The following is an 18,690-nucleotide window of genomic DNA, read 5'->3' as shown; positions in this document are numbered from 1 at the left end:
AGGCTCAGGCTTCACTCCAGGCTGTTCTGGAGGTGAAGTTGGAGGGAGAAACCTGCAGCTGTGCCCAAGAGGACCGGCCCGTCTTCCGTATAGGAAGTCCTAGAGGAATCTGGGCTGATTCACATCTGCAGTGAGATGAGGGCATCTGGAGAGGGTATGAATGGGGGACATCCTAATACTTTGAGAGCTTGAATCCATTTACTCCCGTATTTTATTGTCCAGAATGTAAGGGACACACAATAAGTTGTCTTGCCTGTGGAGAACAAGTTTTCATGGGCCGCGTGGTGCACAAGCTGTGTCTGTGACCATCTGCCAAGTCACAAATGGCTTGGCCATCACAGTGCTTTGCCCCAGTTGTATTTACTGCAATGGAATTTTTAGCAATGCACCAAGAACTCTCTTGTTCTTTCCCTTTTCTCTTTACCCCTCACCATTTCTTCCCTTTTCCAGCCCCAGTCTTACTCCTGGTTGTCAGGATCATACTGTGATAGATTTGGAAAGGACCTAAGAGATGGGTCTGAAGCTTGGAGAGATCAGCTGACTCCCAGGGGTCATCTCCTAGTAAATAAAAAATGGAAGAAAGGAGTAAGTATCCTCACTCCCAGCTCGTGAGTCTTAATCCTAAAATTCTAAACTCGTCTGCTCTTCACATGTCACCCCAGAATTTCTGTTCTTGACCTTAACCTCAGAGCCCAACCCATCTCTTATCCCAGGCACCTGATCCTATCCATTTGCTGTATTATAATCTCAGCTCCACGGCTGCGGGGAGACCTGCAGTGAATTCTTCACACTGGCTGTCGCTAAGAACACTCGATGTGTTTCTGTTAGAAGTTATTCTGTGTCTCAGTTGGGTACTATTAATACTATCCTTCAGGCTCATCATGAGTTAAGTAGCTTTATTATGAGCTGTCCCACCACAAAATAATTAACCACCCTTTGTAAGATTGTATGTGAAATTACCCTCCCAGTTTCAGAAAAGGGAGTTTTGTTTGGCCAGTTGGGAAGCCGTGTGTGCACAATCAAATGTGAGGGAGAGGTAGGAATTGAGAAAGGCACTTTCATTATCAAGGCCTTAAGGGTTTGCAGAGGATCCAGAATTAGCAAGAAAATGTAAACTCACAATTATTTCAAGTCCTGAGTCATATTAGGAAAGCATATTAAGAAGATTGCCCTCTGATTTATAGACAGTGTGCTCTGTGGGCTGCAGAGAGGACGAGGGTTGCTTCCTCCATCCAGGCAGAGCGTGCGCAGCCTGGACTTGTGGGCAGGCAGCCAGGGATCAGCACCTCCATAAAGCACCTCCCTGATACATGGCATCTTCTAGCCATTTTTCTAGCCAAAAAAGAGTTCTGACTCACTGATGTGTCCAGGCTTCCAGACATCCATCAGCTCCTGCCTGGTTTCACTCTGAATATAGGAGCTTCACACTAAATACATCAGGAACTTCTTGGAAAATGGGCTCGAGATCAAATAAAAGCAATTGAAAGCTGGCAGAAGTAGTGCCATCTACAGATTAGCAGGTGACATAAATTCATTGGACTAGAATGAAAATTCGAATCTCTACATGCATACTCCAAATGAGTAGGAAGAATGTTTTGAAAGGACATAATTTTTTAAAGGGGGGAAATGTTGGAACAATATTCTAATGAAAAGAAAGACAGCAGCTAGAGATGCTTCTGTACCAGCTTAGGTTGAATATAGACTCTAATAAGGACGGTGTCAAAGATCAAAGAAAAATGTGAATACAGCATTGTAACCCTCTGATGTGCATTGTGATCCGTTTTAGGGATTGGCCTGGCAGCATAAAGGCCCCATGCACCAGTGTGTCTGTCCCATTTCTATTCAGTTTCCAGATTTGGCTAATTCCTTGGATCATCAGATTTCTGGAGAAATGTCTCTCTGATCAATTAAGGATAACCCAATTAATATCATGAGCCATGATGGTGCCACTGCCCTCCAGCCTGGGTAACAGTGAGATGCTATCTTAATACATGAATGAATGAATGAATAAGAATTTGACATTAAGTATGTGCTGAAACATCAATAAGCTCTTCTAAATGATATACCTGTGATTAGAATAGCCTTCATTGCATGTTTCAAGTGCTAGAACAATTTAACAATTGGCTTTATGGAACCAAGAAAACAATCCCAGGTCTGATCTGAGATTATTATTAGCAGTCATGGTCTTTTTATTTTGGTTCTAAGCCACTAAATTAATTGCATGACCATATGCAATACCATACCTTCTCTAGGCCTCCATTTTTTAGAGTAAAGAAAAACCTTTATGAAAATATATCGAAGTTTTTCCAAGTCTAATGTTCTAGTTCTGAGATGTGTAGACCTGTTTTTATCTTGCTTGATAATTATATATCTATAGAGAACAACCTTTAATGTAATTTTTTCCCTCCTCCTTTATAAGGGTTTGTGGTTCTCTTTTTCTCTTTAAAAGACTGTAGTAAAGGTCCCTTGAGTATCTCCCTTCTGATAATCAGGCTTAACCAACATTTATGTTTAGTAAGGTATCAACAGTATTTCATCTCCATATTAGAGTGATTTTTTCGATGACCCTGGGCAATTTAAACAGTATATTTCTGAGAGCTTTATTTTGTATTTTTACTTTTAATCAGAAAAACATACCATGTGAACAAAGTGTGGAGATTCAAGAATGGTTTCTTAATATTATGCCCCATTAAAAATAAAGTTTTATGAAGATGGCATCTCTGGGCCTATAGTTTGTTTTTAAGTTTGAAAAACAGTGATTTAACCCAGATCTGTTTTTTGAAAAAGTACGTGCCTTCTGTGTATCAAAAAAAAAAATAACAGCATAAAATAAAATTCTGTAGAGGCCGAACGTTAGTGTAGTTGGAGTAATAATGTCGTACCCCTCTCAGTTGTTCCCTGGGCTTAAACAGCTCATCTGGTGGCTGTTCACAGCAATCCAGCAAGTCTGGGTGTATATTTAGTTCTACCCATTAAGTAGCTGGAAATTATCCTAACACTACACAATTAATAAGTGTGTGTTGTACCAAGAATGCCATGAGGTCTCTCCTGAGTCTCATTTTCCTCCTAAGGGCCAACTACTTTAAAAAGACAGGCTCTAATTCTTCTCATGGTGTGCTGCTGTATAGCTCTTAATTTGTGAGTTTTTATATGTAAATGTCATGACTGTGGCTTGTCATCACAACACCCTCCATCAACCAGGGCTACAGAGAGAGGAAATGGTGAAGCTAGGAGGAAGAGTGAGGAACCCAGGCGGGAGCGACCATGTACTCTGCCAGGTCACTGCTAGCAGACAGGCCCTCATCCAAGAGTGGCAGCAGAGTGCAGAGTGCTGCCCAAGGGAGTGGTTTGTTGAATTTCTTAATTTGTGTATTCCACTGACAGTGCCAGCCATTGGTTTTTAGTAAATGAGACACTTCCTTCCTAAGAGCTGTCTGTATAATCATAGGTGCCACTGGTCAGGAGGTCTTTTACTACTTCAACCTGCTATCAGATAGTCATTCTGTACATTCTAATTCCTGTACCTCTTTGCATCTGCCCACTTCATTCCTTCCCCACTGCTTTTGTTTCAGGCCCCTGTTCATTTCCTTCCTGGATATTGTATAATACTAGTCTCCTAGCCAGCTCTACATCGCAGCCATAAGAGGATCAAGCTGATCTTTGTAAACACAGAACTAGCCCTGTCACTTCTTTTCAAAACCTGTGAGTGCCCCCATCCTCGGCATTGCATACTATCTGGTCATTTTCTAGGCCAGCCTGCCTTTCCAGCCTACTTCCCCCTCCTCTGTTCTTGCACACACCACCTGGCCATCAGTGCCTAATTACAGACATCTCCCCAGGTTCTCTGTAATCACCGTTTCTTTCAATATTCTATTCCTCTTTTGGGTCAACTTCTCTCCCCTGGTCCACTTGGGTACTTCTTTAAAGAATCACTTCCAGAAAATTCTTCCTGGCTCATCCAAACTATTAATACTTCGATCTCTTGTCTGGTGCCCCAGTGGATCTTCAACACCCTGTGATGGGCAGCTGTCACACTGTCCTGTAACTGTCAATTTATGTTCCTGTGTCCCCTGTCAGATTCTGACAAGAGGGGAAAGGCCTGATTCTCACATCTGTGTGCCTCAACCCCTGGCAGTGCGCCCAGCACAGGTCATTTCTCAGATGATGCATATCGATTTGGATTGAACTGATCCCCTTTAGATGCTTCTAAAAGTAACCTAAAAGCAATGCCCTTTCATACTTTCCTGTGATTATCTTGCCATCTGAATTAGGTGTTACCTTTGTGTGATGAAAGGCATCAAGAATCTCTGTACAGAAATAGACTCTAGAACATGGACAAGAAAGGGCAATAAAGGGCAGAATGAATCTCTGTAATAGGACTTTGGACATTGAGATAAGACTTAACTGCTGTATCACTTAAATGATTTGACTCTGGACTGCAGTAATTGCTAAAGGAACATTCTTGTTCCACAGATTTCTTGGCCCTTGACTTTAGATTCCCATATGCATCCGTTTGTTTTCATGCTGCTAATAAAGACATACCTGAGACTGGGTAATTTATAAAGCAAAGAAGTCTAATTTATTTACAGTTCCACATGGCTGGGGAGGCCTCACAATCATGGTGGAAGGCAAAGGAGAAGCAAAGGCATGTCTTACACGGCGGCAGGCAAGAAAAGAGCTTGTGCAGGAAAACTCCCATTTATAAAACCATTAGATCTCATGAGACTTACTACCACAAAAACAATATGGTGGAAACCACCCCCATGATTTAATTATCTCCACTTGGCCCCACCCTTGACACATGGGGTTTATTACAATTCAAGGTGAGATTTGAGTGGGAACACAGCCAAACCATATCACCATAGTTTATATTCAGAGATCACCCTAATTACCTAAAATTCAGTATAGTTGATGCTTGAACAACATGGGTTAGGGGCACCCACCCCCCCCATGCAGTGGGAAATCTGTGTATAATTTTTGACTCCCCAGAACTTAACTACTAATAGCCAGTTGTTGACCAGAAGCCTTTCTGATGACATGAACAGCTTATTAACACGTATTTTGTATGCTATGTGTATTATATACCATATTGCTACAATAAAGTAAGCTAGAGAAAAGACTGTTATTAAAATCTTAAGAAGGAGAAAATACATTTGCCGTTCACTAAGGGGAAGTGGATCATAGTAAATATCTTCAGCCTCGCCATCTTCAAGTTGAGTAGACTGAGGAGGAGGGGGAGGAGCTGGTCTTGCTGTCTCATAGGTGGTAGATGTGGAAGAGGGGGAAGGAGAGGCAGGCACACTCAGTGTAACTTCTGTTAAAAAAAAAAACAAAAAACCTGCATATAAGTGGACTGAGTGGTTCAGACCCATGCTGTTCAAGAGACTCTGTGCTGATCCTGAAAGATGTTAGGTGGGATAGAATAGGCCAATGAGAATTTTGTTCTCTTTTTTTTTTAGTCGCAGAAAATATTTTTAATTTTTGTTTAAAAAACATGGATATTTTTAATTCATTATGATATATGGGAAAGGAAGTGGCAAAAACATATTCATAACTGAAATGGCTTGAGTTGACTACCAGTTTTGAAAAGTTAGCATTCATGTCTTATTGAGTACTTAGTGCCACTTTCCAATTCATATGAAATTGGGCTTCCCTCTCCATGCTTCATGAGTATAACCCTATGAAGAATGAGTTTTCATCCAGAAGGTAGCTTATGTGCCTGTGGCATCATTCCCACGCAAATTAAAATCAGGGTAACTCTCAGTAGGTGTTGCAACAAAATCCAGTTGTATCACTCTACAAATTATTCATCAGAGTAGTTGGAGCAATACCCAAATTGACTCTGTCAAGAAAAAACAATAATATTCATTTAGTACAGAACACCCCTTACACAAGAGGTCCTTTTCCTTCTAGCTCCAGAAATACATGGGCAACAGTCTTATTGATTATAGGTGGAAAAAGAAGAAATAGGACTAAACAAAGCATTTTATTAAACATTTTTAGATAAAATACAATGGCTGGGAGGTAGGGAAGGGGTCAAAATAAAGAACATTTGATATTTGCTAAATATTTCTCTTTTGTTCTATTTATAGAAAATAAAGTAGTCTATCAAAGTTTTCCCAAAGATTATGAGGTTTAACAACTTGTCCATTGTAGCTTTTGTTAAGCCCTGGTTTTGAAAGCTGTGGTCTTTGTTCTTGTGTTTTGAAGGACTGCATTTTAAGCTGCTGGATTATAGTACTTAGGGTTTACTCTTTGCTGGCTCAAATCCCTTTCACAATGTTAGACTGTTATTTTACTCTTTGCTGGCTCAAACGTCTTTCACAATGTTAGATTGTTATCAGCTAAACTTTTTTTTTTTTTTTTTTTTTTGGAGACAGCATCTTGCTCTGTCGCCCAGGCTTGAGTGCAGTGATGCCATCTCGGCTCAGTGCAACATCTGCCTCCCGGGTTCAAGTGATTCTCCTGCCCCAGCCTCTCGAGTAGCTGGGACTACAGGAGCATACCACCACGCCCGGCTAATTTTTGTATTTTTAGTAGAAACCAGGTTTCACCATATTGGTCAGGCTGGTCTCGAACTCCTGACCTCGTGATCCACCTGCCTCAGCCTCCCAAAGTGCTAGGATTACAGGTGTGAGCCACCATGTCCAGCTCAACTAAACTTTTCATGGTGCTGTCTGTAAGATCCTAATCCAACAAGCTGAAAAAGTACATTTGCAGAATATTTTGCCAGCATCCAGAGTCACGTGATATCTTATGTTGTTCAGGCAACACATTGTAATTTGTTCTTAAATAATTGCCATTGGATTCCATATAAGCATGGCTTCATACAGCAAGTGTGTAAACATGATTATGGGTGCCTAGCAATAAGAAAATCCTACTGAACTGTATGTGCAAGTTTTTGCTATCCAGGAGCTCTCCTTATAATCGAGAAGGAATTTACTCAAAACAGAAAAGTGCAAGATCATACACCAGGAAGCACTGTCAAGTTTGGTAGGTGCACATGCCATGGGGTGATGAGAAGGACTAGAAGTTTCTACCCTGTGAGCCATGGGACTCGCAGAAAGGAAAGGCAGAAGAGGGCCTGGATGCTGGATGCGCAGTCAACCCAAGCTGTTCAGTGCCCCTCCTTCCTACCCAACTCCAAGCCTGTAGCACCTAAAGAACATACTGAAGTTATCTCTATGTCTTTCCCCTACTAGACTGTGAGTGGACATGGTCTGTGCTTTATTGAGCTTTGTGGCACTTCCCATCCCCTAAATCCTGGCAGTGTGCCCGGCACATAATAAATACCTTTTGAAAAATCTGAAGTGAAAGAGTAAATTGAGAGTAAATTCTTACTAAAACTATTAAATCGTTAGTGTTAATTCAGTGCTTACTTTGAATCAGTTTTCACAGAATTTTAGAGTAAAACGCTTTGATTCAAACAACCTGTAAATGATGCATTATGTCTTCTGTACCTTAGTAGTTTTTCCAGATGGGAGAGGATGGGAGTAAAAATGAGGAAGAGGGAAAACGTTTTGCTAACTGAAATCCTTGCATAAAATGAAAGTCTCTGCTTCTGTATCTCATAAGGTCTCTAAGGGAACTGGATTCCGTTTCAGAATAGTTGCTGTGTTTTTAGCCCAAAGCACCTACTGACATTATTAAAATATAATAGCACAGCAGTATCCCCTTCTCTTGACTCTGCTAGCACAATGTGTTTGAAAGTAGAAAGCCAAATGTGGAGAGCCTCTGTTTGAAAACAGCTCTTGAGATACACACTTTAAAATTCAGTTTGATTTTCCATTTGTGGCATTCTCTTTAATTGGAGGGAAGAGTTATATTTACCACCCATATTTATTAGAACCCATCTCCCAACCTGTCTTGTCTCTGATTCTCCCCCGTGGTATTTAGCCAGGCATCTGCTATGGCTCGGGCACCAGGGAGTCAATAATGAGTGACCCAACCCCTTCCCTCAACATACTCACCACAGAATACACCTAAGGGGGCAGCTCATGCATCCTCAGACTTGAGCCCCTGCAAAGGACCCGATGCTGAAAGTCATTTATTATTATTTATAATTTATAATAACGTTTTAAACAAAACTCAGGGTCTGGCTTTTAGAAGACATAAAAATAGATTCGAAAAGCATAATTTCAATAAATGATGCTTTATATGTTTTGCTAATAATTCTTGTTTATCAGGGCAACAGTACATAGGTGTTTCATATACATTTGATTATGAATCCTTATAATTGTCTTGTACTTGCCCAAAACACACAGCCAGCGAAGTTGGTTATGTCCAGAATCCTGGCCTGGTCTCTCTTAAAGCTGAGGCCATGCTCTTCACAGCTATTCTGTATTGAATAGGTCAGCTTTCCAACCACAAAGGAAACCACAAGTTTAGCCAAGTAAAGAAAGACATTTGCAAAGTCATGGCAGGGTGTCTATCATGCCATTGCAGTCTGTGCTATCTCCCTTCACCACAGGGTTTCGGCTGGTGGCGTCATGTGTTGGCTTCCTAGGGCAGGAAAGCACTCCAGTTTAGTGGGGTTTATGGAAATCTATGGCAAAACAAAACTCTTTTATTTCCTACTGAAAAAAATATGATCTGAAGCTAATTTATCATCACCAGATACCCCTTCAGTGTTGTTGTAGGCAGAATTGAAATAATAACTTCTGCCTTTGAAGAAGGCATGGCTGTAGGATTAGAATGAAATGGAGGATAGAGGACTAGGTGAAGGTTAGATCTTTGGACATAGAAGTGCAGCCAAGCGTAATGTCTGGTGATGTTCCCCAGCCTGTGGGAGGCAGATGAGATTGAAACCAGGGTGTACATGAGTGACCTGGAGCCCATAAGTAACGGTAACACAGAGCAGAGAGCGCTAGATGAGGTGGAGCTCAGAGGAGCATGGGAAGTTGAATGAGACAGTAAGGAGCATTCTGGAAGCTGTAATGGGGAGTTAGGAGAATGCCAGAGTGATTCTGATGCAGTCCTTCCAAATGCTGGCAGAGCCCAAGCTGTGACCAGTGACATAGACTGGAAGTCACGTTTACTGGGAGAGAAGAGGTTAAGGAATACCCAGGTGAACAATTAGGTCCTCCACAATGAAGACAGGTAATGTGGAGGAAAGAGAGCTTGTCATGGTAAATGAAAGCAGCCTGAATCCATTTTTGAGCTCTATGAAGTAATATATAAATTTAATATAAGAAATATATTTGTTCGTATAAAAACTATATGTTTTGATAGCAAAAAACAAAACTATGATTTCTGTAAAAAATATAATTCACATCCTGAGCATCTTATGGTTGTGTTTTGTTTAAAAAGTATGTAGGTTTGGCCGGGTGCAGTGGCTCATGCCTGTAATCCCAGCACTTTGAGAGGCTGAGGTGGGTAGATCACCTGAGGTCAGGAGTTCGAGACCAGCCTGGCCAACACGGTGAAACCTCATCTCTACTAAAAATACAAAAATTAGCCAGACGTGTTGGTGGGCGCCTGTAATCCCAGCTACTTGGGAGGCTGAGGCAGGAGAATCGCTTAAACCTAGGAGGTGGAGGTTGCAGTGAGCTGAGATCGCACCACTGCACTCCAGCCTGGGCGACAGAGTGAGACTCCGTCTCAAAAAAAAAAAAAGTATGTAGATGTTTGTATTTTAGCTGCATTGCTAACGTTTTATAGTGTTTTGAATGGATGAATGCTAATGTTTATGTATATATATTTTTGTTTTCTTAAAAACAGGTTCTTGCTCAAGTACCAACTCTATGGACCCAGGACAGGTTTGTCCCATGACCTGCTGTGAACAGTGTGTTGTCTGATAGAAGATTCGGTTGGCAAACCATCTCTCTATTGCCTTACAGAGCAAGCAAAGAAGATGGATCGATTGAAGAGCCATCTGACTGTGTGCTTTCTACCTTCTGTGCCCTTTTTAATCCTAGTATCCACTCTAGCCACCGCTAAGAGTGTGACTAACAGCACTTTAAATGGCACTAACGTGGTCTTGGGCTCTGTGCCCGTAATCATTGCCAGAACTGACCATATCATAGTCAAGGAAGGGAACAGTGCCTTGATTAATTGTAGTGTTTATGGCATCCCTGACCCACAGTTCAAGTGGTATAATTCCATTGGCAAGCTGCTGAAAGAAGAAGAGGATGAGAAGGAGAGAGGAGGAGGTAGGCTTTAAAGTTGTATCAAATGTCATAATAAAATATAAACAGGAGCTTTGGAGCCAGCACCCGTGATGTTAGTTCTTCTCGTGCAAATGATTTAAAGATCTCATCTTGTCTTGTTTTTCTAAGGCAGGAGAGAGAATATATATCCTTAAGGATTCAAAGAAGCAATTAATTCATTTTTTTCACTCATTGACACAGAAGACAAAGAACAAACACAGAAGTCTCTTAAAAGGCTTCTTGGAATTTTGTAATATAATACATCCAATACATTATAGAGACAAATGTAAAATGGATTTTCCTAAATAATATATTCAATTTTTAAGGGAGTTTTGTTTTCTTTCATGGAGATGGCTGGAATAAACAATATAGCCGTTGTTTATCATTAAATGTCCATTTAATTCACTGGCCGTGGATTTAAAGACCACACTTCTGAAAAGAAACCTCAGTGCAAGTCTCAGCCACTGGTCAGGATTCCTGGAGACCTGGCTGCAGTTTCTAGGCTGAGGCAGGGAGGGAGGGGAGGATGCAATAACAAGGAAGGATGTGGGGCAACAGGAGACTGCTTGGTTTTTAATAAATACATTTCTGACCAAAAAGTGTGAATCACCTCACTCCGGAAAAGACTAGCCAGAGAGAGGATTGGGTCTTCGGGAATCAGTGCATTTCTTGTTTTAGATGCGAGAAGTAATTGTCTGAAAACCCAAGCCTGGTCAGATTGACCAGAAGGAGTTAATCTGCTTTCCTAGGCATTTACTGTGTGAAGTAGAGGGGTTGGGGTGGGGGAGTGAAAAGACCATTGTTCTGAAGTAGCAGCTTATTAGTTTCTTCCATTCACATTGCCCTCCTGTTCCACAATTCTTTAACCAATGAGCAATCCCCAGAAGAGTTTCTGCTCCAGGAAAACCTACATTTTAAATCTCTTTCCCTCATTTTATCTTAATTGCCCTGAAAAAAGAATAGAGGCTAATGCTGTGTATCTCCTTAGAGCTAAGTGAATGGAGTTTTCTTGCAGTTGCCTACTTCTGGTTCACAGCTGTGTTCCGAATGGTTAAGGCTGCTAGCCATCTAATTGGCCAGGATGTGGGGTTTGCTGTAGTGCTGTCACTTACATTGCTTTTGGTTAGCCAGTCAAGGTTGTAGAGCATTATAACGCTTCTTCCTTTAAGTCAAAATATTATATATTATGAATCGTGTTTAACCTAGGAGAGTCGAGTTTTTACCCACCAAGAGGAATTGTGGGACCATAGCAAAGTTAAATTAGAAGGCACCTTGGAGACGTTACAGTTCAAATGCCCATTTACTGAAATTTGCCCAAAGTCCTGCTGTTACTAAGTGGCTATGACTAGGCCTGTAATCCCAGCACTTTGGGAGGCCAAGGTGGGCAGATCATCTGAGATCCAGAGTTTGAGACCAGCCTGGCCAACATGGTAAAACCCCATCTCTACTAAAAATAGAAAAATTAGCCGGGCATGGTGACACGTGCCTGTAATTCCAGCTACTCAGGAGGCTGAGGCAGAATAATCTCTTGAACCCAGGAGGCGGGGGTTACAGTGAGCAAAGATCACGCCACTGCACTACAGCCTGGGCGACAGAGTGAGACTCTGTCTCAGTTTTAAAAAGTGGCCATGACAAGAACCTTTACTACTGACAGTGGAAAGATGAGGGAACACAACCCCTAGCCCACACTGGTTTTGGTTCCTACAGCCGCTTCCTCCAGGACAAGTCAGAAGGCAGTGATGTCACACTTGTGAATGGAGGGCAATAGCCATGGTAACAAAGACACTGCAGGCCAGGTACCTTAGCAGGTCTTTCTGCAGGGCTGAGCCATCGCTAGGGAACCCAGGGTGACTGAATCAAAGGGAAGAAAGACCCCAGACCTGGATCTCCCTTTTACGTGGACCCTGAAGCAAAGGTTATCTCTGGGTATTAAAGAGCTGGGTTGGGGCACTGAACTCCTCAGTCCTAGAGAGGAAGAGAACTGTGGGAACAGCATAGTGCTGGGGCCTGAATTTCAGTTCCAACATTTTGAGGATTATCCCAAAGTGTAGTATCTTACTGCTTCAGCGAAAAGGCCCTTGTAACTGCTGATCAGCGTTGGCAAGCTGACTCTGCACCGTGCCTCCTTCATCAGTGTATTGAGGGCATTGAACTAGTTGGTAGTTATATTTGGCTCCATTTTCTTTTGTTTGTGGGTGCTAAGATGGACTGTAGTAGTAGCCTGTCAGTAGATCCCAAGCTAGTGGTCACCAGTCAAAAGCCTTTGCCACAGAGAACTGCTCCATCAGAATTCAGCACTCTGGTTGTAGCCAGCAGCCTTGTTGATAAATCAGTTAGCTATTTTAAATCTCTTTAAAACTCTCAAGTTTTAAAAAGAACGCGTGATACTAGTACTTGATGTTCCAGCTCAGCTTTTGTAATTACAATGCATGATGGTAATTTCAGAGCATAAGCAACATGGGATAATATACAAAGCAGTGTACCTAACAACCAAGCAATACACAGAAAACAACAGAAATGAGAGATTCTTGCATATAAAATATCAGAATCTGAGAGCTGGAATGGCCTATTGGTAAGCTCATAGTCTTTAACTTTTTATTTTTGATGGGGGAAATGTCCATATTATAACATGGACATAGATTTCCATTTTCAGGCCAATAGGCTAGAAGTTTATAGGGGAGTGGTGTTTTTTTTCTTTTTTTAAATAACTCAACAAAGAGGTGATTGAATATAGTATGAAAAATACTAGGCCAAGTGGGTGGATCACAAGGTCAGGAGATTGAGACCATCCTGGCCAACATGGTGAAACCCCGCCTCTGCTAAAAATACAGACATTAGCTGGGCGTGGCGGCGCATGTCTGTAATCCCAGCTACTCAGGAGGCTGAGGCAGGAGAATCGCTTGAACCTGGGAGGCGGAGGTTGCAGTGAGCTGAGATCACGCCAGTGTACTCGAGTCTGGTGACAGAGCAAGACTCTGTCTGAAAAAAAACAAAAAAAAAGAAAAAAGAAAAATGATACTAATATCCTAGAACCTTACCTAGGTACACTAAGACTACTGTTAGAACCAAACTAACAAAATTATAATTTTCATTAACAACTGCTGCCATTTACTAAGTCCCTGCACCAAGTGACATATATTATTTCTAATCCTTATAATAAGCCCTACAGTGAAGGGTTATTAATCCTCATGTATACACATGAGAAACCAGGTGAAACCAGAGGGTATGACACAACCAGAGTGTGGCCAGCGGGTATTCATTCTCCCTCTGTGCCCCACCACATCATCCTTTAGGTTCCTGTAAGGTGAAAAATGTTGAAGAGCCTCTCACCCAGACTCAGTGAATATGAGAAGAATTTCTAGATGGAAAAGGCATCCTCACTACCGATAGCAAGGTCAGACAGTGTTAGGATTTGTGCCGGAACGTGTGTGTGTACATGGCATGCACGTGCACAAAAAGGCGTTCAAAATCGTCGGTGAGTCACTCAAGGAGCACACTGCCATTCACTTTGTGATTAGCCTGGAAAGGAGCAATTTCATGTCTTGTTTCTGCTGAAAAGGTGAGAAAGCTGTTATTCATGCCAGTCCCTCCAGGCCCAGAGAGAATGGGGCTATTTCCTGTCATTGGCAGGAGCAGCAGCTGGTTTGCTTTGCTTGCCTGGTGCTGTCACTTCAATTCCACAGGATCAGAAGAGGCTAATGTGTGATCTCTATCTGGAAGACTTTTGTTTTTGTAGTTCAGCAAAGAACCTGTTTGGGGTGGTCCACCCACCATAAAGCAGACAACATGAATAACCACAGATGGCCACAAAATATACTGTTTTCAGTTTTCCTTTTGCTAGAAGTGAGTAGAAATGTATAGTAGCCAGCAATTAAGTCCTAACTATTTCAGGCACTAATTATCCAACGTGTTTTCACTGTTGCTTCTTACTGTGACTTTAAACCATTTACATTAACATTAGCACCTCTCTGAGGTAAGTAACATGGGTTTCAAGAAAGTCAGCTGGTTTCAGCCCTTGTAAAAATGTCTGGGTTTGTTAGAGATTAAGTTTGAAATTCTTCCATTAAGTTAGGTTTTTTACTTTTCCTGTGGATTTGTTTTCTGTACTCTTGTAGTGTCTGGTCGCCAAAAACAATTAAGCACTGAGTCCACAATTGTCACAACTGCTACTATAGTGCTATGGAATTCATTATAAATTTTGCCTCTAGTTTACTTTGCTTTATTGTTTTTATCCCTCTACTTTTGCAGGTTTCTTTGAATAGATTGAATATGCCTTTTAACTAGTTCTGCAAGGGACCATGACAAGCTGTGTCAGCCAGTGATAAGACTGTAGTTATCACCTCCCTACTTAATATTTATATATCAATAGGTCGGTGTCCACACATTAAATGTAAATTATCTTTTACCTCTAAGATCACTGTGAAGTGGTGTATTAACCTGTTATACTGAATTCTTGTTTAGTATATTAAATACTTGAATTTTAAAACACTCATCAAGGCCATGTGCAGTGGCTCATGGCTATAATCCCAGCACTTTGGGAGGCCAAGATAGGAGGGTCACTTGAGCCCAGGAATTCAAGATCAGCGTGGGCAACATAGTGAGACCCTGTCTCTATGGAAAAAAAAATGTTAGCAGGGCTTGGTGGCACATACCTGTAGTCCCTGCTACTGGGGAGGCTGAGGTGGGACGATTGCATGAGCCTGGGAGTTTGGGGCTGCAGTGAGCCTTGATCACAATACTGCGTTCCAGCCTGGGCAATAGCAAGATCCTATCTCAAAAACAAAACATCAAATGGTACCCATCACAATTTATGATTTGTGAACATATGTACATATTATTGGAAAATATGTAATTTATGAATATATGATTGGAAATTCAGAAGAATCACCCTATATAGTCTTTAAGGAAGTTCTTTGACTTAACCACGGTTTTCTTGTCTGTAAAATAGAGATAATCCTTTTTTACTACAAGTGGGATTGTGAGTCTTAAATGCTTAGCAGAGGTACCTGGAATATAGGAAGCTCTCAGTAAGTGGCACTGCTATTATTATTGTTAATATTATACTATATCATCACAATAATAGATTTCAATTGCTAAAAATCCCTGTTTCTTAATATAGTGTGTTTTGTAAAGAAAGAGTTTTCTGGGTAATTTAATATTCTCTCTCTCAAGTTCTCAACCTTTCCAAAACTCAGTAAATGCAAAAGAAATTCCTATCCCTTAAATGTTATTTGAAATTTCAAAATAATGTCCTGACTGCTATGACAGTGAGTTTGGGATTCTCTTCTCATCAGAGGCCTCCTTTCCTGGTGCATCACTTCTGCGTACAAAGGGCCCTTTGATATCTAATGTGCTTCTACCTTGGAAGAAAGCAGTGTATGTGGAAATTACAAAGTATTATGCACCAGATGAATTTTGCATTTGCCTAACCCCGTAGTTCTCAGCTGGAAACTGTTTTCTCCACAGAGGACACGTGGCCAAGTCTGGAGACATTTTTGGTTGTCATAACCAGTGGGGTCAGGCTGGTTGTGCTCCTGGCTTCAAGTGGGTAGAGGCCAGAGGTGCTGCTAAACAGCCTACATTGCACAGTACAGACCCCTACAATAAATAATTATCCAGCCCCAAATGTCAGTAGTACCTGAATTGAGAAACCCTGTTGTAACCCGAAGGAGCAACCCCTTGGCTAACTAAAGAATCATTCCAAAGTAGATCCCCTAGAAGCAGTTTAATTTACGTTACTAAAGGTTAATTTTCTGAATTGAGCCATATCAAGTGCCAACCTGGTAACCACCATTTGTGTGTTTCTTCAGTGAGTTGTGCTCCACTTGGGATGTGAGCCCAGATAGCTTTAGTCTTAGCAGTGAAAAGACCCTTCCAGATCCATCTCAGATATGGATGACAGCCAAGATTCCCAAAATGGAAGTGATTAATGTGAACTAAGTGTAGGGTGCTGTTATTTTGGAGGACCACCTGTAGCTACTCTCTAGAAAAGACTATTATGAGCCCATGTATTATGATTCCATGTTTTATGGAATTACATGCTTGGCACTTCTTTAAAAATTAAGATTACCAGATCAAATTAGCTAGAGGAACAGATGTTTCCTTTTCCAGGAAATAAAAAGACAGTAGGTTCTTTTCAGATATTAGTACCTTGAAGTAGAACAGAACTACAGGTTCTGAACAGCAAAATCCTTCCATCCCCACCTTCCTGAGTTGAAAGCTTAGCTGAGCCTATATTATCCCAGGCCACCTTCACTCTACATGATGTAAGAAATAGCTTGTTAGAGCTGCCCTAGTCCTCTCTGAATGAAGAGGTCTCTTGGGAGGGTTGTGGGTGGGGTTGGGGAGGCACAAGAGCACTTGCAGCTTCTGGGATTCATAACCTGATGCTGCAGTGGCTTCAAGGAGCTGTCATTTTCTGCAGAAGCCTTGTAACAGGTGCAGCCATGCAGTGCTAAATTTGCTTTCAATTATGTTTGGTAAAAAGGCATGAATCCTTTCTCTTCAGTAGCCTATATTTCACAAAATATGTGCCACATTTATAGATACAAACACATATGCACACATTTTGTGCTTCTTTGAAGGGTGCTGATTCTACGCAGTCCTCGTTTGAATGAATGTTGTATTTCATTTATTGTTTGCATAAACATTTACTGGAACTCTCACTATCTGAATATTTTTAAGTTAGTTTCAAGAAACTAACATACTTGTTTTGGCAGATTTAATTCTTCTCCTGGAAAAGCATGGGTGTGTGAGGCTTAAGAGCCAAAGTGTCTAAACAGGATCGTTAATACAGTTTTAATCTGTTTATACCACTCATTGGGAATATAGACAAACCATACGTCCGTCACTGTTTACACACACGCATTCATAAAAGGATTGGAAATTTTAAGAGCTTTATTTTTTTTCAGTCAGCTTTCTCAAGTTGAAAATGTTAATTTTTAACGCTCAGTGATCCTAAGGTAAACCTGGAAAGATTGAAGGTTTCGGTAGAAGTGGTGTTTGGAGAAAAGCTGTGATTACAGTATCTGTGGAGGTTGTGCTCTCACTTTCCCTGTGAGTCTTCAGTTCAGAATGCATTGCTCATTGCTGCCCCTTGCCGTACAGCAATAATTTGCTCAGAAGTTGTTTGTGTGGACGTTAGTTCTGATGTTGTCGTATGTTGGTTTCACACTAAGTCACAGTCACCCCTGTACCATAGAATCTCTTGCTGTTTACAGGTTTAATTGTAACCATAGGATGCTATTGATCTGTTCTCTCATTGCCAGATGGGCTACCTGGCACTGTCCTATTGAGGAGACATTGGGCCATACCACGTGGGCATGCCACCACGGCGAGCACCGTGGTCCCAGGTCAGTTGCCTTCCCGGTGTGGAACCCAGCACGGTTATGGCTTCTCCCAGAGAAAGTGAGCTGGGGAGGAAAGCTCTGAACTATGTCCCTGGGAAGAAACACTGTTCTTAAAAAGATTTTTTTTTTTTATTACCTTGGTTGGTTTACATCATTACTGTTTTTCCAGTCAACCTAGGCTTGCCTGATTTAAAGAATTTCAAGAAGTCTAAGAGTGGGTCATAGGCTACCTTCATTTTAAGTTGTGATCAAATCAACCTTCCAACAGTGTTACCAGCCTGATGACTACCTGCAGTGCATGGGAGTGTCCCTTACCCTACATTCTCAGCAACATTAAAAAAAAAAAAAAGGGCCGGGCAGAGTGGCTCACGCTTGTAATCCCAGCACTTTGGGAGGCCGAGGCGGGTGGATCAGGAGGTCAGGAGATCGAGACCACGGTGAAACCCCGTCTCTACTAAAAATACAAAAAAAAATTAGCCGGGCGTGGTGGCGGGCGCCTGTAGTCCCAGCTACTCGGAGAGGCTGAGGCAGGAGAATGGCGTGAACCCGGGAGGCGGAGCTAGCAGTGAGCCAAGATCGTGCCACTGCACTCCAGCCTGGGTGAAAGAGCAAGACTCCATCTCAAAAAAAAAAAAAAAAAAAGAATTAACGAAAGAAGGCCGAGCTGGGCAGGAGTTGGCCATCCAGGCTGCGGTGAGTTGTGTGTGATAGAAGGGCCGTGAGCTACCGGGCCTGCCCCTCACACCTACCCAGCCAGGCAGCCGTCACTTTCCACTGCTGGCAATGTCGCTAGCGACTCCCCTTTATTCTGGCAACCTGAAAGATGAAAAAGTTGTTTTAAAAATGACTGTAATCTCTATAAATGTAATCATAATTTACATCTTAGTGATTTTCTACACATAGACACCATTCACATTTCTTGTTTTTGCCAATGATCTGTTCATAGCCTTTTCCCATTTTTTCTTTCGGGTTTGTCTTGACTTGCTTGATTTATAGCTGTTCATTATGTTTTAGAGTCATTAAGCATTTGTCTGTCAAACATTCTAGAATTTTCTCCTGGCCCATCATTTGCTTTTAACTTTAATATGGTGTATTTTATATTGAAAAAAGTTAATTTAGGGGAAATCTGATCCACTGGTGTTTTCCTTTGCAGCTTCTGAGGTGCTTGAAATGCTTAAAAAGCACTTCCTATT

The 18,690-nt window shown here is 41.5% G+C and overlaps 1 protein-coding gene across 1 annotated transcript in view; it reads left to right on the top strand.

Annotated features, from left to right (window-relative positions):
- The window catches only part of MFAP3L (microfibril associated protein 3 like), a 40,060-nt gene that overhangs the window by 10,658 nt on the left and 10,712 nt on the right, over positions 1-18,690 (top strand). The window contains exon 2 of the mRNA XM_030816327.1: positions 9,721-10,151. Within this exon, the coding sequence (XP_030672187.1) occupies positions 9,854-10,151 (298 nt within the window). The 5' untranslated portion in view covers positions 9,721-9,853. The remainder of the gene's footprint in view (positions 1-9,720; positions 10,152-18,690) is intronic.

The sequence above is a fragment of the Nomascus leucogenys genome, chromosome 7b (genome assembly GCF_006542625.1).
Source record: "Nomascus leucogenys isolate Asia chromosome 7b, Asia_NLE_v1, whole genome shotgun sequence".
Taxonomy (NCBI): Eukaryota; Metazoa; Chordata; class Mammalia; order Primates; family Hylobatidae; genus Nomascus; species Nomascus leucogenys.
This window is presented reverse-complemented; position numbering and strand designations above follow the sequence as displayed.